The sequence below is a fragment of the Puma concolor genome, chromosome C1 (genome assembly GCF_028749965.1).
Source record: "Puma concolor isolate L17-30 chromosome C1, mPumCon1.1.hap2, whole genome shotgun sequence".
Lineage (NCBI taxonomy): Eukaryota > Metazoa > Chordata > Mammalia > Carnivora > Felidae > Puma > Puma concolor.
Window position 1 is genome coordinate 185,588,796 of NC_141674.1, and position 21,102 is coordinate 185,609,897.

Below are 21,102 nucleotides of genomic sequence, written 5' to 3' on the forward strand. Positions count from 1 at the left end.
CACAGAATAGCCAGATGAGGGGCGCCTGGGTGGCGCAGTCGGTTAAGCGTCCGACTTCAGCCAGGTCACGATCTCGCGGTCCGTGAGTTCGAGCCCCGCGTCGGGCTCTGGGCTGATGGCTCAGAGCCTGGAGCCTGTTTCCGATTCTGTGTCTCCCTCTCTCTCTGCCCCTCCCCCGTTCATGCTCTGTCTCTCTCTGTCCCAAAAAAATAAATAAACGTTAAAAAAAAAAAATTAAAAAAGAATAGCCAGATGAGATGGGACAGCATTTATTGGGGGTAGAAGAGTGGCTGGAAATTCAAGAAGTGTTAGTTTGCCTCTTGGTTGCCTTTCTTTAGTCACTTCTTCAAAGGGACCCCCAGGCCTTGTCATCCTGATCACAACTTCTTTACTGATTATCATCTTCCCCCTTCTTCACGTACAGATTTTTCTTCTCTCCATCTCTCCAATAGTTGTCTTATTTCCCCTACTTCATTCAGTAGATTAATTATTCCTTGGACATTTTTGCTTTCTATCCAAATGTAAAGGTCAGGGACACCATTTTGGTGTTATTGCCTACAAGCTCTGTTGAATAATTGGTGTCTCTGAAATCTGACCCACTCCTCATTCTTGCCAGTGGAGCTGGAGCCCTTTTAGAGGGAGGACCAGACCTCCACCATTTTGGGGCCACTCAAATCCAAGCTGCTAACTTCACTGATGTGTTCAGTAGTCCTTTAGCTCATTACTAGGTGATGCCTTATTCTGATTCTTGTTGCTATTGTTCCAGTACCACTTGCCTTATTGTTGCAGTTACGTTTGGAGTGAGGCGATGGAATAGAGGTGTTCCTGAATGTGATCTGGGGCTGAAAGAATGTGTATACATCTATTTAGCAATTACTTATTTGGCACTCATGATGTGCCAAGCATGTTACGTGACTGAAGCAATTATAAGGTAGGTGCCTCTAGTGGTAGTGCTAGAATGAATGGGGGTTGGAGCACACGTTATCCCTCCGTCTCCTACCTCTTGTGGTCAGGGCCATGATTCCCCATTACTGCCAGCATCAGGAGAGTCTCTCTGTGTGTTGTCTTTCCAATGAGTCAGTTTAAGGACTGCTAACAACCACCTTTTTTTATTTTTGTGACAGATGATTCAAGAGAGCCGGTTTCTCATAGAAATGGCAGATACAGTCCAGGAAAAGATTGTGCAGTGTCAGAAAGCAGGTAATCCCCCCAACTCCTGCCCCATTTCATTTAGAAACTTAATGATAATTCTTGGTAGATTTTTCAAGTTTCCACTTTTTACTCTTAAAATTCAAATATTTTATGCCATAGTTTAGCTATAAATTTGAGTTAAACTTAAGTCTTTGTTTAGTACAGAAGAAGTCTTGGTGACAGTAGGTGGGTTGTATGTATATAGGGGGGTAATGTCTGAAGATGTCTAGAGAGGTGAGGGGTTCTGAATCTACTTTTGTGGTTTTTACTACACATTGCTCCTTAAGAACCACCTCATTTTTACAATTTGAACCATAATCCTATTAATCTTCTAGGCTTTGGCCTCATTTATTAGTCATCCTTTTAAATTTATTCTTTCTTTAAGGATAGGATGGATCACATCTCTGTGAGGGTACCCCTTTGTTGATTTATATTCACCTTCATCCATATTCTATACTTTTGTCTTTCTTGGATTTATATTCTCCTTGATTCCGACGCACAATAAATAGGATGAAGGAGATGACAATAATGACAATTGCTTGATATATTGGCATATGATATACTGTGCAAATACACTATGTTGCTTAGTCCTTATAACAACTCTACAAGGTAATCACCATTATATCCAATTTGTAGATGAACCATCTGAGATTCTGAGAGATTGAGTGAATCACCCAAGATGCCTATTAACACAAGGTAGAGCTGACCTTTGAACCCAGACCAGACTTTAAAAATGGTGCTGTTTGCTGACTTGGTCCACAGACTTAACTGTTTCTGTTGACAAAAAGCACAGAAATGATCCCACGTACTTATATAATGCTCCTATATGTGAGGCAGTACTTTGAGAGCCTTTTATGTGTTGACTCATTGAATCTTCACCACCATCCCTTGAGGTAAACACTCTTGTTATCACCATCTCACCAGTGAGGAAACTGGATCACAGAGAGGACTTGTTCATGCTTATGTAGCTAGTAAAGTGGTAGAGCCAGAGGGTAAGCCCGGCTCCACAGTCATGCTCTTACCATGTGCTATATTTGTGATGTTAACACTAAGAAGGTTAATGTGGTTTTGGGCTACGTTAATAAAAGTAGAGTAATTAGAATAAAGAGGGTTGTGGGCTACTTCAGCCTTGTGGGCTGCTACCCTACCTTGTGTGGGCTGCTTCAAGCCCACTTTGAATATGATGTTCCTACAAGCTCTTCTGGATGCAATGCAATATGCAATATGCAATCTTCCTGGATGTCATATTTAGAGAAGAGACATTATTAGTAAAGCTGAACCGTGCTAGAATGTTCAGTCTGGAGGAGAGAAGACTCCAGTGGACTTTATCTAACATCTTTCTTCAAATATTTAAAGGTCTGCACAGTGGAAAAGAGGTTGGACCTAGCAGGTCTGGATCTAGCTAGCACCAAGGTTCCAGGGAGAGAGACTTTGGCTTGACATAAGGTATAGCTTTCCAAAGATGGCATAAGCTGTCCAGAAGAAAGTGTGATTCCCATCTCTGAGGATAGTTATATCTTTTATAGTATTCAAGCTTCTTAAGAAATAGTTGAGCTAAACATAATTTTAAGGTCATTCTCAAATATGAAACATTTAGGTATTTCCAGGAACTCTATTTACAAAACATGTTTTTATTTTTACTCAACATTTGTCGGTTAACCTTGTTATCCACATGGGCTCCAGGATCTACTGTCAATCTGTGGAGATGGTTTATAGGGAAAAGTAGAATAAGTGCATCTATCACATACGGTTATCAGTTGCACATTACGCTGTTTCATGTAAAAACCAGGTAGAAGACAAACAAGACATATGTACCCTCTTGGAAGAATTTGGTTCTTAACTTCCTTCTTATGTCTATATCTATGCCTCCTGGCTGTTTCAAAGGTAATTTGGTCTAATGCATCCATTATTGTTAGTTTGCCCCTAAAGACAGCCATTGGTGGGGATGAACAGAATGAGAAGGAGCATTCAATTCAGGGATTTCAAAATTATAAGAGAAGGGCAGGCATGGGAAATAATAACATTTTTCATAATAAAATGTTTTTCTGAAATAGCATCATACTAAGAATTCTTACATGTTCTCTTTTCAAAGGGATGGAATTTCACGAGGAACTTCATAATCTAGGGGCGAAAGAAGGCTTGAAAGGAAGAAAACTCAACAAGGCGACTGAGAGTTTTGCCTGGAACATTACAGTATTGAAGGTAAATGAAATTCCCAGGGACCTTCTTTGCCTTTATTATTCTTCTCCTCATGTCTCCAAAGTGTAGAGAAACATCAGTGGTTAAATGCAGTGATTTGAATTTTTAAGTAATATGTGGCCTAAATCACCAGGTTCATGCTCTAAGTGATGGGGAGATTGACATACTTTTTGCCCTAATAGGACAAATGAGGTTTGTGGTGGAGACAGAGGACAGCACGACCTAATTCCACTGCCTGGTGGTTGTGCTTGTGTGTTTTTACTCACATGGACTCTGCTGTTCATGTCAATATAGCTGTTCTTGTCTGTGGCAAGAATAATGCCAAATGTTGTGGGAGAAGGATCCAGCACAAGTGATTTGGAAGAGCTTTAAACCTCAGAATATCTGGAACCATTTAGGATTATTTTATTTTAAGAACAGTTTCTATAAATATATTTATTTTTGCAAATAGCTTTGGAAGTCAGTTTCTTGAGATTATGATTTGCTCTGCTGAAAATTAATTTTAGGAGTTTGAAGTAAAGATGCCACTTTTCATATTTTCTTATGTGAAAGGACAGATGATTTAGGCAGTTGGAATAATTTATTTCTGACAGTGTGTTGAGAAGAAAATAGCCACAAACGTGATTAATTAAAAAATTAATCGTTGCCAATGTATAAAGAACATCTACTATATGTCATATACTGTTTTACAAGCTTTAATAAACTAACATTTTAATATGCACAACAACCCAATACTACTATTATTCTCATTTTAGAGGTGAGAAAACCGAGGCATTAAAAGCTTAGGTATATTACCGAAGGTCACTCCACTAACAAACAATGGAGGTGGAGTTTGAACCCAGACAGCTTGGTGCCAAAGAGATATGTTTATGAGGAGGTGCCAGGTGAACTGTAAGACATGTTACAAATGTTTCTTAAAAATTCAGTTCACAAATATTTGCTAACCTCCTACTATGTACTGGACTTTATGCTAGGTATTGAGGGTCCATGGAGAGCGAAAGAGGCACAGACCTTGACCTCATGAATCAACAGTCTGGAAGCAGGAGGTGGGATGAGCGAAAATAGGCATCATTTGCTTAATGAGCAGGGAGGAGCTATAGCATTAATATGAAGAGGGGCTTATTTTATAATATTAGAAGACAACATGTCAGCGTGAACCCTGACTCAAACACTTTCTGATCAGATATTTATGTGGTCTTGTTTATGTGCCAGTCACTGAGAAAGGAGCTATGGATACAAATATCAGAAGAGTAATACCTGGGCCTCCAGGACTGGTGTACCAAGGGAGACAGACATATAACCAATAATGGCCATCAATTATTCAGCACTTAATATGTGACAGGCGCTCACAGCTAAGTAGTTTATATACATTTTCCCTTTCCTCTTTGCAACAAAGGTGTGCCCTTGCAGCAACTCTTGCTGACCCTGGTATGCCTCTATCCATCTCACAGATGAGGACATTGAGGCTTAGCAAGGTTTAAGCTTCTTGCCCTCATCTAGTAAATGGCAAAGCTGAGGTTTCAACTCATGTCTGGGGTCTCTACTACACTGTCCTTCTGCTCCCCATAAAACTCAATCCATGTGACTGAGTCTAGGCAGCCTAGTGCAAGGGTGAGGCAGGCTCTGTGTGCACATTGCCTGATAGCTGTGAGGCTTTAACCAAATTGTATGATCCTTCTGAAGGCTGACAATAATATTAGAGTGACAATAATATATATATTTTGAAAGTTTATTTTGAGAGAGAGCACGTGCTTGCAAGTTGGGGAAGGGCAGAGAGAGAAAGAGGGAGAGAGAAAATACCAAACAGGTTCCAAGGTGTCAGCTCAGAGCCCGATGTGGGGCTTGATCCCATGAACTGAACCATGAGATCATGACCTGAGCTGAAACCAAGAGTCAGATGCTCAACAAACTGAGCCTCCTACAGGCCCCTAGAGTGACAATAATATTAATACTCAGGGTTTTGTGAGAATTAAATGAAGTAATATATACAAAATGTCTAAGTCACAGTGCATAAAACTAGACACTGTATACACACATGTGCATATATAAAGTAATAACAATAATATACATAGTTATATGTATAATATATATGTGTGTGTATGTGTGTGTGTGTGTGTGTGTGTGTGTATGTATGTATGCTATTATTTTTGCCACGCGAAGATGACATTGTAGGAACAAGTTTGTTGTTTGTTTCTTATTTTATTTAGAAGTCTTTTAATAATTAATTTTTAAATTGCAATTTCTTATTTCTGTATTAATCTGTGACTTAAGCACATTCACTGTTCTGTGTTTATTTGGTTTAGTGACAGGGGCTGGTTGCTAGATTGGGCTGAGCAAATACTATACTTGCCATTCTAAGACAGATCTTTTGAAACATGACCAATATTCTACTATTGTAGCTAATGTACTAGCTGCTAGCATTTCAGCTTGAGTGCTAGGAACTTAAACAAGAATAGTGAATTTTTCCAAACTTTTAGTATTTCCTTTCCTTCATTGCATTTGGTGGGCTTGTTAGTCAGGTGCTCTTTCCACAGTGCTGAACAAATGACCTTCTTGGAGTTTGAATTTTTAGCTGAGGGACAGAGACTAGGCTCTTTTGGAGACTGTTTAGTTCAATGATGCCTCTCTGAGAAGATCCTCCTCTCTAAGACTCTCCCTTTCTTTTTTTCTTTTTAAGTGTTTATTTATTTATATCAGAGAGAGAGAGAGAGAGAGAGAGAGAGAGAGAGAGAGGAAGCAGGGGAAGGGCAGAGAGAGAGAAAGAAAATCCCAGCAGGCTCTGTGCTGTCAGTGCAGAGCCCGATGCAGGGCTCAATCTCCAGAACCACAAGATCATGACCTGAGCAAGTCAAGAGTCAGATGCTTAACTGACTAAGCCACCCAGGCACCCCCCTCCCTTTATTTCTTGTATCTTGAATGTGAAACTCTTAATTCCTGCTTTGTTCTCCAGCCTTCCTGTTGATTTTCCAAGCTTCTAAAGTCTTCCAATAAATCCCCTTTTTCTTAGTTTTCTAGATTCAGTTTATATTGCTTACAACTGGTTGAATAAGCAGTAACCAAACTTTTGAGACATAAACAGTGAATAGGTAGAATATGGCAGGGCCTGCTATAAAGTTGTGCATTGCCAACAGAAAAAGTTTCCTTACATGCAATTGATATACGTACTCTCTACTAACTAGAGGAAGGAGTGGGAATTGATGAATATTGGTTGAATATATGGGTTCGTGAAGCTAAAAATATTTAATTCCAATGTACTTTCCAACAAGTAGGGGAGAAGCTGAAAAAAATGAGAAATGTACGTCTAGGAAAAAGGTTGTTGGGACCAAGGAGTGGTGGAAAGGAGCATTGGCTTTAAAGTACATTGAGCTGAGACTAAAAAAGTAATTCTTTAGTTTATGTTTTCTGAAATTCAGTATTACATTGATACGATATTAATAAATGAAGGGGAAGCTAGAGAAAAATTGGCAGAGACAAAGATAAATAGCTCTATAGTAAAATGAATATGAATTATACTTAGTGTCTACACTTTCCAAGCCAGAGATGAGGACTTAGGATCCAGCAAGAAAGCTGAAGTCAAGATGGTCCTGGAAACAATCCATGTTTTTTTTTTTTTTCCTTCCATTCATATTTTAGTACCATACATGGGTCCAGAATAGGGAGTTGCTTAGCATATCATTTGCATTTCCCCACACTTTGGCCATATGCCAATAGCCAACTATAATATTTTCCTCCTATCCATTTCTTTCTCTTTCACTGCTGAGCACAGAATCAAATTCTATATATAGCCATTGTATTTATTTGGGGTGATGTGATGACACATGTCTCAATGACTCAGTCTTCAGTATATTTTCTAGATAATCATTGGACCAAGATAGTTGCATCTCATCCTACCATCAGACATTAAGAGTTACTTCCATCTGTCTTTTCCCCATGCTATCCTTCAGAAATGAGTGTTATTTGGTTATTAACATAATATTAAAATCTTACAATGGGAATTTTCCCTGTTCTTTAAGTCTTCCAGAAAGAGATGCTACAATTTCACTGGCTTAGTTAACCTATTGTAGTAAATTGTTATTAATTTTGGAAGTGTTTCACTCATGAGAGTTTTGAAGTTCTTTTGGAAGAGAGATATGAATTTATACTATATGTCTGAGAAAACACAATGTGTTATTATGTGGAATCCATTTAAAGGCTTGGACTCCATCCAGAGTGTCTTGACTCCTCAAGTATAAAAAGAACTTCATTGTAAGGCAGTCACACCTGTAAAACTGAAATTAGAAAGAACCCTTGAGTAGCATTTTAGTGAGCTTTCCCAGTATATATTTTTCTAACTTGGCCTGTTAGGCATTTTAAGGAACTAAATTCAATTATCTTTACATTTTTAAAAGTTTGATGAAAAAATCAATTTTACCAGGCTAGACATGTGTCAAGTAGAAATATATAAAAAATAATATTCAAAAAATATAACTAGTAAACATTTTATTATAAAGGAAAAATTATGAAGTTAGGTGGTCACTAGAGCTTAAAAAGGAATAAAAATATTAGGAAGTGGCTGACTTCTTATTGTTCATAAATTTCATTGATTACTAGTTGAATGACATGTATTAAATAAATTATGATGAACAATTACTTCATCAATGAGCACTTCTATTAATTGATATGTATTTATACTTTCCCTATATAGATTTACAGCTTGTAATTTAATGCATTCCAGTGTGTGCCACACAAAAAAATCCAGTTGAAGCATCTGGGTGGCTCAGTTGGTTGAGTACCTGACTCTTGATTTCAGCTCAGGTCATGATTTCTCCCAGGGTCATGGGATTGAGCCTGTGTTGGGCTCTGCACTGAGCATGGAGACTGCTTGAGATTTCCTATCTCTCTCTCTCTGTCTAAAATAAAAATAAAAAAACAGTTCTTTTTTGTAGATTTATATTCACTAGGTATGACTAATCTTTTCTGCCTGACTTGTTGGCTTTTTATTATTGTTTAAGCCTTTGCTTCTTCTGCTTTTTCTTGGCAACATTTTCATTTTTCTTGGGAAGAGCAGAGAGAGGCTGGAGCTTTTCACTTCTCCTTGGGTACTTGTGTTTGTAATGCAGGCAGATTCTCTTATTCAGGCCCCAAATTTCAGGCTGTCACATATCTGGGAAATATTGCTGAATAAGGGCAATTAAGTGGATGTCAGTGTGGTAATACACTTTCTAACAGAGCCTGCAAAACCACTTGAAGTCTCATTGTTGAGAGACAGGAGAAAGGAAATAAGATGATGGGTTATTGAGAAAAGAAGTATGAGAGGTATCCATCTCTGAAAGACTGAATGATAGCAAGAATGGAGTCACCCTCAACCAAATGACCATTTAAAATCATTCTTTGTGACTGTGTGTGTGTGTGTGTGTGTGTGTGTGTGTGTGTGTATGTGTGTGTGTGTATCAAATCAGCCTCTTTTGGTATCCATAGTGACCATATATCCTGGAGGCTTCTCTGAGGTTATATCAAGAAGGGACATGTCCAGTGTCCTCTATGTTGTCTATTGAGAACCTCTCCAATGGTGTTTCTGGTAGCTGTTGGCTCTTGTTGTAGTAGAAGCTAGAGAAAGGCTAGCTTTCCTCCTGAGGCAACTCTTTGAGAAAAGAATGTCAGTTTAGGAAGTCTAGAAACAGACCGCCAGTGACAACAATGCATTAATAATAAACTATTCTTCATATTGATAATACTATCAATTGTTAAGTAACCTAAAGCAAAGGAATCAAGAGTACAGACTCTGAAGCCAGACACTTTCTACCTGTGTGTCCTTGGAAAAACTTCCTTTTGTCTCTGTGCTTCTGAGTCAATTGGGATATGCTAGATTGTGCTGTGGTAACAAAAATGTGAAAATCTCAGTGACTTAAAACAATAGCTTGTTTCTTGCCTCTACTGTATGTCCATCACAAGACATACACAACAAGTATATTTTAGGAACACAAGCTAATAGGAACTGTATCTAATATTTCTACAATCCTAGAGGTAGGGAAAAGCACAAATTGGTTTTAAACACTTCTGCCATATGTTCACTTCTGTCCTAGGTCTGCCATATGACACATGGAATCATAGTTTCCTTCTATTTATATTTGAATGGCCAAAACAAGCCACATGGTCAGATCTGAATTCAGTGGAGTGGGGCAAGTGTATACTTCCTCAAGGAAGGGGAACAGATTTTGGTGAATATAATGAGGTTCCTCAATTACACCCACTTCATAGGATTATATGAGGACTAAATTGTAGAGGCCATTTTTAGGCAAACAGCCTTGAGCAATGCAATGTAGAAAGGGCCCACAGTGTTCCCCTGGCTGAATACAGACTGGCCATCAGGTGACCCACCTCAGTATATCCACAGGCCCTAACTGACCAATGGGCTACTTACAACTAGGCACAGCTACCAAAAAAGGGAGAATTCCATATATTGCCATACCTCTTCCTCTTCTCCCTTTAAAACCGAACCCCACCCACTGCCTCTCCTTTGCTGTCCTGCCTGCCATTCCCTTGTGTTGTAGTCAATAAACTTCTATCACCTCGTTTTGCTTGAGGTGAATCCTTTTACCTTCTGCATCACCAGCTTCCACCCAATCACCATCCCACATTTTGAGGTCCCCATCTGATTTAAACACCCCGTAAACACCACGTAAGTGAGTTAAGATATATAAAGTGGTGTATGGCATATAAAAAGTGCTGTATAATTGTTATTTTTATTATTAGTAATTAGCATTCACTGCTTATAATAAGCAGGTAAGTGATTTTCACACAACATCTTAAGTCATTTTAAGGGTAATGCTATGAAGTTAGTGGTACTACACCCATTTTGTAGATAAGAAAACTGAGGCTTGAGAGGTTAAGTAACATTCCCATTGGCGTACAGGTACTGAGTGAGGGAGCAAGAATCTAAATCCAGAGCCCATGCTGTCAGCCCACTATGCTATATTGTTGGAATATTAATAGTACTATAATAATGATATATTAACTGAGTGCTTTCTATGTATCAAGTATTGTACTAAGTGCTTTATGTCTATTATCTTATAGAGAGTAAGTGTCCTGTCCACATAACATGAGAATTCCAATCACCTTGGCAGTATATTCCCACAGTGCAGAAAGGTACATTGAAAGCGTGTAGCTTTAGAACACCAATTCTCCTTGTTCTGACATTATACTCACCAAGCAACTCTGTTGTCAGTTTGGCTTCCCAGGCATACTTTTCTGGTGGAGACAGAATGAATTGACCAAGTGACAAAACTAGTCCTATCTGCCTGGAGGTCGCATTTGTTTTTGTAAACACATCAGTTAACTTCCTTCATTACCAATGCATCTCCTATGAGTTTGGGTAGCACGTGAATTAGCTCCCCAGATGTAATTGAACACTTGGACAGATACCACTGAAATTAGGAAAGGAAAACAAAATAACAAAAATACCAAAGCAGAGGGCCTGACCCTGGACCCACCCTGAGAACCCAGCCAGCCTCCTCCTGTTTCTCTTGGACCAGGTTACTGTTCACTCGCTTTCAGTCTAGATGTTGCCAGCCTCCACAACTTGATGAGGTAGAGGAAGTGCCTCCAGCAAGAGCTTTGCAAAGGCTATAATCCTATTCATATTCCTTCCTCAGCCTACTCCTCTACACCCTCAACTCTATCTCTCAGATGTTCACTCTGTCCTTTATCACCTAAGCCATTAGAGCAAAAGTCCTGGAATCTTCTTCCTTTGAATAGCAAACCTGAGATGATTTGGAAATGAGAGGTGAAGTCCTTATAGGTAAGGACTCCTCAGGCTTCACTGAGAAGAAAGGAGCCTGACAGGAATATTGAAGAGGCTGTAAGTCATTAATCTTGAGATGTGGACTTACAAAGAGTTTTCAATAAAGCTTTTAATTCTGTTAAGTCTAAGGAAAATATTTTCTAGTAATACATACAAAATAACAAGATTTGGGGCTGTGAGTTCCTGTCTATTTTATCTTAAAATTGATTATCTCAGAGTTTTGACGTATAGGAAGTTGGACATGAGTTTAAAAATCTTCAACTAATATAATTTTTAAACATTAGATTATCTTCTCTGGGGCTAGATTTTCTCACCTAAAGATGGGATCAGGTTTTATGATAGCTAGAGTCCTAAGTCTTCACATTTTATGACTATATATTATTTTCAGTCTTTTTCTGTGCTTAACTACATTACATTGCTTAAACACACTGATCCTTTTGTCACTAAACTTATCAATAGTGTAAATCTCTCTACTTATATACCCTCTCTTTTATATCTTACTCCTCCTCCTTTGTTTTATTTTTAACCTATGGCACTATGAAACCCTAATTACACTCCGTTTCTATTCTTACTTCACAATTTCTCACTGTAATCTCTCCCACTGCTATATTTTGCCTTCCTGATTGCGCTTTACAAATAAGATGATCTATTCTTACCATCTTGTTGGGAATTTTTGTTTTCCAAAGTTTTTTTTTTTATTGTGCTAAAATACATAGAACATAAATTTTGCCATCCTAACCATTTTTAAATGAACAGTTCAGTGGTATTAAAATGCATTCATAGTGTTGTGCGACCATCACCACCATCCATCCCAACTCTTTTCTCTTGTAAACCTGAAACTCAGGATCTATTAAACAATAACTCTCCATTCCTCTCCCTCCCCAGCCCCTGACAACCACTGTTTGATTTTATGTTTCTATGATTTTTGACTACTCTAAGTAGTCATATAAGTACCTCATATAAGTACCTCATATAAGTGTGATCATGCACTATTTGTCCTTTTTTGACTGACTTATTTCACTTTGCATAATGTCCTTAAGGTTCAGTGATGTAATAAATTCCTTTATACAGCTAAATAATGTTCTGTCGTATACATTTTGTATGTGTGTTTTACATTTATTTGTATGTTTATTTTTATTTGTTTTATTTTATTTTTATTTTCATTCCAGTATAGTTAACACACAGTGTTGTATTAGTTTCAGGTGTACAATATAATGATTCAATAATTCTATACATTATTCAGTGCTCATCAAGATAAATGTACTCTTTAATCCCCTTTACCTATTTCACCCATCCCACACCCACCTCTCCTAATCATCAGTTTGTTCTCTACAGTTAAGAGTCTGTTTTTTGGTTTGTCTCTTTTTTTTCCTTGTTCATATGTTTTGTTTCTTAAATTCCACATATGAGTGAAATCATATGGTATTTGTCTTTCCCTGAATGACTTACTTTGTTTAGCATTATACTCTCTAGATCTATCCATGTTGTTGCAAATGACAAGATTTCATTCTTTTTGGTGGCTAAGTAATATTCCATTCTATGTATGTACCATATCTTCTTTATTTTTTTTTATTAAAAAAAAATTTTTTTTTAATGTTTATTTATTTTTGAGACAGAGAGAGACAGAGCATGAACGGGGGAGGGTCAGAGAGAGAGGGAGATTCAGAATCTGAAGCAGGCTCCAGGCTCTGAGCTATCAGCACAGAGCCCGATGCGGGGCTCGAACTCACAGAGTGTGAGATCATGACCTGAGCCGAAGTTGGACGCTCAACTGACTGAGCCACCCAGGCGCCCCCATATCTTCTTTATTAATGAGCACTTGGGCTGCTTCCATATCTTGTTTATTGTAAATAATGCTGCAATAAACATAAGAGTGCATATATCTTTTCAACTTAGTGTTTTCATTCTCTTTGGGTAAATGCCCAGAAGTGGAATTATTGGATAATATGGTAGTTCCATTTTTAATTCTTGAGGAAACTCCACACTGTTTTCCACAGTGGCTGCATCAATTTACATTCCCACCAACAGGGCACAAACATTGCTTTTTCTACACATCCTTGTCAAAACTTGTTTCCCATGTTTTTGATTTTAGCCATTCTGACAGGTGTGAGGTAGTGGTATCTCATTATGGTTTTGATTTGTATTTCCCTGATGATCAGTGATGTTGAGTATCTTTTCATGTCTCTGTTGGCTTTTTGTATCTTCTTTGGAGAAATGTCTGCTTATGTCTTCTGCTCATTTTTAATTGGATTATTTGTTTCGTGTATGTGTGTTGAGTTGTGTAAGTTCTTTATATACTCTGGATACTAACTTTTTATTGGCTATATCATTTGCAAATATCTTCTCCCTTTCAGCAGGTGATCTTTAGTTTTATTGATTGTTTCCTTTGGTGTGCAAAAGCTTTTTATTTTGATGTAGTCCCACTGATTTATTTTTGCTTTTGTTTCTCTTGCCTCAGAAGACATACCTAGAAAAAATGTTGGTATGGTCAATGTCAGAGAAATTAGTGCCTTTGTTCTCTTCTAGGATTTTTATGATTTCAGATCTCACATGTAGGTCCTTAATCCATTTTGTGTTTATTTTTCTGTGTGGTATAAGAAAATGGTCCAGTTTCATTCTTTTGCATGTTGCTGTCCAGTTTTCCCAATACCATTTGTTAAAGAGATTGTCTTTTTCCTATTGCATATTGTTGCCTTCTTTGTTGAAGATTAATTGAACATAAATCGTGGGTTTATTCCTAGGCCCTTTATTCTGTCCCATTGATCTGTTTCTATTTTTGTGCTGGTACCATACTATTTAAATTACTATAGATTTGTAGTATATCTTGAAATCTGGGATTGTGATACCTCCAGTTTTGTTTTTCCTTTTCAGTTGCTTTGACTATTTGGGGTCTTTTGTAGTTCTGCACAAATTTTAGGATTATGTGTTTTAGTTCTGTGAAAATTGCTGTTGGTATTTTCACAAAGATTGCATTAAATCTGTAGATTGCTTTGGATAGTGTGAATATTTTAACAGTATTCGTTCTTCTAGTCCATGAGCATGGAGTATCTTTCCATTTGTTTGTGTAGTCTTCAATTTCTTTTATCATTGTTTTATAGTTTTCAGAGTACAGGTCTTTCACCTCCTTAAGTTTATTCCTAGACATTTAATTCTTTTTGATGCAATTGTAAATGGGATTTTTTTCTTAATTTCTCTTTCTGCTACTTCATATTAGCTTATAGAAATGCAATGTATTTCTGTATTAACTTTGTATCCCATGACATTACTGAATTCTATCAATTTTAGTAGTTTTTTGGTGGAATCTTTAGGGTTTTCTGTATATAATATCATGGCATCTATAAACAGTGTAAGTTTTACTTCTTCCTTACCAATTTGGATGCCTTTTATTTATTTTTCTTGTATTATTACTATGGCTAGGATGTCCAGTACTATGTTGAATGCAAGTGGTGAGAGTGGACCTCCTTATCTTCTTTTCTGATCTTAGGGGAAAAGCTCTCAGTTTTTCACCATTGGGTATGATGTTACCTATGGGTATTTCACATATGGCCTTTACTATGTTGAGGTATATTCCCTCTAAATCTACTTTGTTGAAGGTTTTACTATGAATGGATGGTCTACTTTGTCAGATGCTTTTTATGCTTTTATTGAAATGATCATATGGTTTTTATCCTCTCTCTTATTGATGTGCTGTATCATGTTGAGTGATTTGCAAATATTGAACCACTCTTGTGTCCCAGGAATAAATCCCACTTGATTGTGGTGAATGATTATTTGTAAGGTATTGTTGGATTTGGCTTGCTAATATTTTGCTGAGGATTTTTATACCTATGTTCATGAGAGATTGACCTGTACTTTTCTTTTGTTTTTTCTTTTCTTTTTCTTTTTCTTTTCTTTTCTTCTTCTCCTCCTCCTCTTCCCCCTCCCCCTCCCTGTCCTCCTCCCCATCGTTCTCCTCCTCCTCCTCCCCTCCCCCTCCCCCTTCTCCTCCCCCTCCCCTTCCTCTTCCCCCTTCTCCTCCCCCTCCCCTTCCTCTTCCCCCTTCTCCTCTTTCTTCTTCTTCTTCTTCTTCTTCTTCTTCTTCTTCTTCTTCTTCTTTTTCTTCTTCTTTTCATAGTGTCTTTACCTGGCTTTGGTATCACGATAATGCTGCCCTCATAGAATGAATTTGGAAGCTTTCTTTCCTCTTCTATTTTTGGAATAGTTTGAAAAGAATAGGTATCAATTCTCTTTAAATGTTTCATATCATTCACCTGTGAAGCCATTGGTTCTGGATTTTTGTTATTTGGGAGTTTTTTTATTACTGTTTCAATTTCAGTTCTGATCATGTCTCTTCAAATTTTCCATTTCTTCCTGACTCAGTTTTGGGAGGTTGGATGTTTCCAGGAATTTATTCACTTTTTTCTAATTTGTTCAATTTGTTGGCGTATAATTCCTTATAATGTTCTCTTAAATCCTTGTATTTCTGTTATATTTTTGTTGGTTGTCATTTCTCCTGTTTCATTTATGACTTTGAGTTCTCTCTCTCTCTCTCTCTTTGATGACTCTGGCTAAAGGTTTATCAATTTTATTGATCTCTTAAAAGAACCAGCTCCTTGTTTCATCAATCTATTCTATTGTCATTTTAAGGTTCTTTTATTTTTAAAAAAAGTTTATTTATTTATTTTGAGTGAGAAAGAGAGATACAGTGGGAGAAGGGCAGAGAGAAAGGGAGAGAGAAAATCCCAAACAGGCTCCATGCTGAAGTGCAGAGCCCAGTATAGGGCTTGAACCCATGAACTGTGAGATCATGATCTGAGCCAAAATCAACAGTCAGATTATCAGCTGACTGAGCCACTCAGGCACCCCTGTTTTAAGCTTTTATTTCATTTATATCTTTATGTTTTTTCTTCCTTCTGCTGGTTTAGGATTTGGCTTGTTCTTCTTTTTCTACCTTCTTTAGGTATAAGGTTAGGTTGTTTATTTGAGATTTTTCTTCTTCTTGACATAGGCTTGTATTGCTGTAAACTTCCCTCTTAGAATCATTTTTGCTGCATCTTAAAGATTTTGGACCATAGTGTATTCATTTTCATTTGTCTCCCTGTACTTTTTTATTTCCGCTTTGATTTCTTGCGTGACTTATTCATTGTTTAGTAGCATATTATTTAACCTCCATGTATTTGTACTCTTCCAGATTGTATCCTTATGGATGATTTCTAGTTCCATAGCATGTGGTCGAAAAAGATGCATGGTATGACTTCAATCTTTTTGAATTTGTTGAGACTTATTTTGTGGCCTAATATGTGATCTATTCTTAAGAATTTCCCATGTGTACTTGAAATGAATGTGTATTTTACTGTTTTAGGATGGAATGTTCTGAAAATACCTGCTAGATCCATTTGGTCCAATGTGTCATTCAAAGTCCCTGTTTCCTTGTTGATTTTCTGTTTGGGTGATCTATCCATTGACATAAGTGGGGTGTTAAAATCCCCTAATATTGTATTAATATTATTGTATTACTATCCATTGCTTACTTTATGTTTGTTATTAACTGCTTTATGTATTTGGATGCTTTCATGTTGGTTGCATAAATATTTACAATTGTTATATCTTGTTGGATTGTTCCCTTTATGATTATATAGTGTCCTTCTTTGTCTTTTGCTACAGCTTTTGTTTTAAAGTCTGTCTTGTCCAATATAAGTATTGCTACCCCAAGTTTCTCTCACTGTATTTATATGATAAATGCTTTTCCATCCCTTCATTTTCAACCTGCATGTATCTAAAGAAGCTTCAAATGAGTCTCTTGTAGGCAGCATATAGTTGGGTCTTGCTTTTTTATACATTCTGTCACCCTTTGTATTTTTATTGGAGCATTTAGTCTATTTACATTCAAAGCAATTATTGATAGGCATGTACTTATTGCCATTTTGTTACTTGTTTTATGGTTGTTTTTGTAGTTCTCTGTTCCTTTCTTCTCTTGCTCTCTTCTCTCACAGTTAGTTGGCTTTCTCTAGTGATATATTTGGATTCCTTTCTTTAATTTTTGCATATATATTATTGATTTTGATTTGTGGTTACCATAACATCTTTGCATATAGCAGTATATATTAAGTTGATGGTTGCTTAAGTTTGAGCCCATTCTTTACTCTTCCCCTCACATTTTAGAATATGGTGTCATACTTTACATCTTTTTATTTTGTGAGACCCTTGACTTATTTGTATAGATATACTTATTTTACTGCTTTTGTGCTTTCTACTTTTCTTACTCCTGCTTATGGTCTTTCCTTTCCACTCGAAGAATCCCCTTTAACATTTCTTGTGGGTCTGGTTTAGTTTTCATTAATTCCTTTAACTTGTGTTTGTTTGGGAAACTCTTTATCTCTGCTTCAATTCTGAATGAAGGCCCTGCTGAATAAAGTATTATTCGCTGCAGGTTTTTTTTCTTTCAGCACTTTGAATATATCATGTCACTCTCTCTGGCCTGCAAAGTATCTGCTGAAAAATTAGTTTATCACCTTATGAAGTTTCCCTTGAATGGAAATGTTTTTGTTTCTGTTTCTCTTGCTATTAAAAAAATTTTTTTAATGTTTATCTTTGAGAGAGAGAGAGAGAGAGAGAGAGAGAGAGAGAGCAAGCAGGGGAGGAGCAGAGAGAGGGAGACACAGAATCTGAAACAGGATCCAGGCTCTGAGCCATCAGCACAGAGCCCAATGCGGGACTCAAACTCACAAACCATGGGATCATAACCTGAGTCAAAGTTGAATCTTAACCTACTGAGCCACCCAGCTGCCCCTTTTTTGCTATTTTTAAAATTCTCTTTTTATCATCATTTTTTTTTGCCATTTTAATTACTGTATGTCTTAGTGTAAACCTCCTTGGGTTGATTTTGTTGGGGGCTGCTATGCCTCCTGGATCTGGATTTCTGTTCCCTTTCCCAGATTTGGGAAATTTTCAGCAGTGATTTTTTTTTTTTTCAAATAAACTTTCTTCCCTCTTTTCTCTCTCTTTGCTTTCTGGGATCCCCATAATGCAAATGTTATTAAGCTTGGGGGTATCGCTGAGTTCCCTAAGTCTATTGTCATTTTGTATTATTATTTTTTTCTTGCATCTTTTCATATTGATTGCTTTCCATTTCTCTGTGTTCTAGTTCGCTGATCTGTTCTTCTGCCTCCTCTTATCTACTATTCCATCTAGTGCATTTTTAATTTCAGTTATTGGGTTCTTCATCTCTAATTGGTTCTTTTTTATGCTTTCTCTTTCTTTGCTGAAGGTCTCATTGAGATCCTCCACTCTTTCTTCATGTCCAGGGAGTATCTTTACAAACATTACTTTAAATTCTCTATGAGGCTATTATCTGCATTTTGCTTAAGTCTCTAACTGTGATTTTGTTGTGTTCTTTCATTTGGGACCTATTCCTCTGTCTTCTCATTTTGTCTAACTCTCTGTGTCTGTTTCTTTGTGTTAGGAGAGTCAGTTATATCTTCTGCTCTTAAAAGTAGTGGTCTTATGAAGAAGAAGTCCTTTAGTGCCCTGCACTGTCCCCTGTTACCCAGAACCAGGCACTTCAGGGCTGTCTTCTATGTGTGTTGTGTGCACCCTGCTGTTCAGACTGAGCCACTTTCTCCTTCATTTCAGTCATCTGCAATTGCTCTCTTTGTCTGTTATGGGTAGGATTTTGTTCTTGTGTTGTCAATAGGCCAGTCTGGGACTGCCTTGGGCTTGAGCATAGTCAGTATAGGCACTTGGCAAGGATGCAGTAGTGCTTTCCCTGTGTTGTACCTGAGAATCTTTTGTTGGTAGGTGAGACCTGCAGTCAGACCAGATATCTGCCACCAGCCCACTGCTGAAGCTGAAGTCTGACTGGTGAGTGTGGTTCTCTTTTCCTTTCCCTGGGGCAGGCATCACATTAGAGTGGTGCTGGCACCTGTCAGGGCTGTTGATAGACTACCAGGCTTGTGGCACTGCTTTGGATGTGTTCAGACCAAAAGCAAATTGGAGGGGATGGAACTGCAGAAGCACACAGGTGCTGGTTGGCAGTGTTAGCAAGGTTTGTGCTGGTGTGCTGTGGGAGGAGACCTGGAGCAAAAGCCTGGCTGGAGGGGGTGTGTCTTCAGGGGATTGCAGGGGCAGGGTGCACTGTTAACAAGTTAGGTGGGGAGTATTGGCTCCATAAATAGTTGGGGAAGGAAATGGCCAGCTTCTTTCCTCCTGGAGAATTTTCCCAACATCCCTGCTCCTCTACCACACATTCTGAGATTAATAAACAAATTTCCTTCTTATATACCCCAGGCATTTTTCAAAGTGCTGCTTCTATGCTATATCTCTGTGGAGCTGTTTATTGTACCATCTCTTTAAGGGCAGGGACTCAGTTGACTCTTGCCCTCCCTGCTCTCCTATGATCCTGCTAATTTTTAAAGTTCCAGGTTTTAAGTTCTACTGATTCTAAGAACTTGTGAAATTTGGCCCCTCTGGTTTTCAAAGGCAAATGTTATTCATCATCCTGTGTGGGCTTCCCTGTGTGAGTCTATTTCTCTCCCTTATCTGTGCCTGTGGTTTCCCTCCCTCCTGCAGACAGTCCTGGGGGTCTATTTAGCTGCTGACTACATCTCTGCCCTTCCTACCCTCTTTGATGCAGCTTCTTCTCTATATTTAGGTGTGGAGCGTTTGTTCTGCCAGCCTTCAAGTCTTTTTCTGGTTATTTACATGATGTGAATGTTATCTAGTTGTATCCATGGGAGAAAGCTAGTTTAGGGTCTTTCTGCTTTGCTATCTTCCCTGAAAGTCCTATAAATACTACAGTTTGCTTGTCCATTCATCTGTTGATGGATGCTTGGACACTTTCATGTTTTAACTTTTGTGAATAATGCTGCTATAAACACGGATGTACAAATATCTCTTTGAGATCCTGATTTCAGTTCTTTTGGGTATATACCCAGAAGTGAAAATTGTTGGGGGGGTGCCTGGGTGGCACAGTCAGTTGAGCATCCAACTTTGGCTCAGGTCATGATCTCACGGTTCATGAGTTTGAGCCTTGCGTCGGGCTCTGTGCTGACAGCTCAGAGCCTGAACCTGCTTCAGATTCTGTGTCTCCCCCTCTCTCTCTGCCCCTTCCCTGCTCGCACTCTGTCTCTCTCTTTCATACATACATAAATAAAACATCAAAAAAAACAAAACAAGTGGAATTGTTGGTAATATGGTAAATCTGTGTTTAATATTTTTGAGGAATCATCATACTATTTTCCACATTGGCTGTACCATCTTACATTCCCACCAGAAGTGCACAAGAGTTCCAATTTATACACATCCATTTTATTTCTTTTCTTTCTCTCTTTTTTTTTCTTTCTTATTTTCATTTCTTTCCTTCTCCTGTCCCCCTCTTGTCCCTCTCCCCCTCCCCTCCCCTCTGCCCTCCTCTTCCCCTTCCCTTCCCCTTTCTCCTCCTCCTCCTTTACTTCCCCCTCTGCCCCTCCTCCTCCCCCCCTCCTCTTCTTCTTCTTCTTCTGATAGTAACCATCCTAAAAAGTGTGAGGTTGTATCTCATTGTGTGTTGTTTTTTTTTTTTTTTGGTTTGTATTTTTCTAATGATTAATGGTGTTGAAAATTTTTTTTCATGTAATTATTGGTCATCTGTGTATCTTTTTTGGAGAAATATGTATTCAAATCCTTTGCCCATTTTTGAATTTGATTGTTGCTTTTTTTTCTTTTCATTGTTGAGTTTTAGAAATTCTCTATATATTTGGGATGTTAATCCTTTATCACATACATGACTTGCAAATATTTTATCTCATTCTGTGGGTTGCTTTTTACTTTTAACATATTGTATTTTGATGCACAAAGTTAAAAATTTTCATGAAGTCTATTTTGGCTCAGGTCATGATCTCATGGCTCCTGGGATTGAGTCCCACGTTGGGCTCTGCACTGAGAGCATGGGATTGGGGTTCTCTTTCTTTCCCTCT

At 37.9% G+C, this 21,102-nt stretch overlaps 1 protein-coding gene across 3 annotated transcripts in view; it reads left to right on the forward strand.

Annotated features, from left to right (window-relative positions):
- The window catches only part of PLCL1 (phospholipase C like 1 (inactive)), a 337,835-nt gene that overhangs the window by 282,363 nt on the left and 34,370 nt on the right, over positions 1-21,102 (forward strand). For all 3 annotated transcript variants that reach the window (XM_025935332.2, XM_086719220.1, XM_086719221.1), the window contains 2 exons: positions 1,125-1,200; positions 3,284-3,393. In XM_025935332.2, the coding sequence (XP_025791117.2) occupies positions 1,125-1,200; positions 3,284-3,393 (186 nt within the window). The remainder of the gene's footprint in view (positions 1-1,124; positions 1,201-3,283; positions 3,394-21,102) is intronic.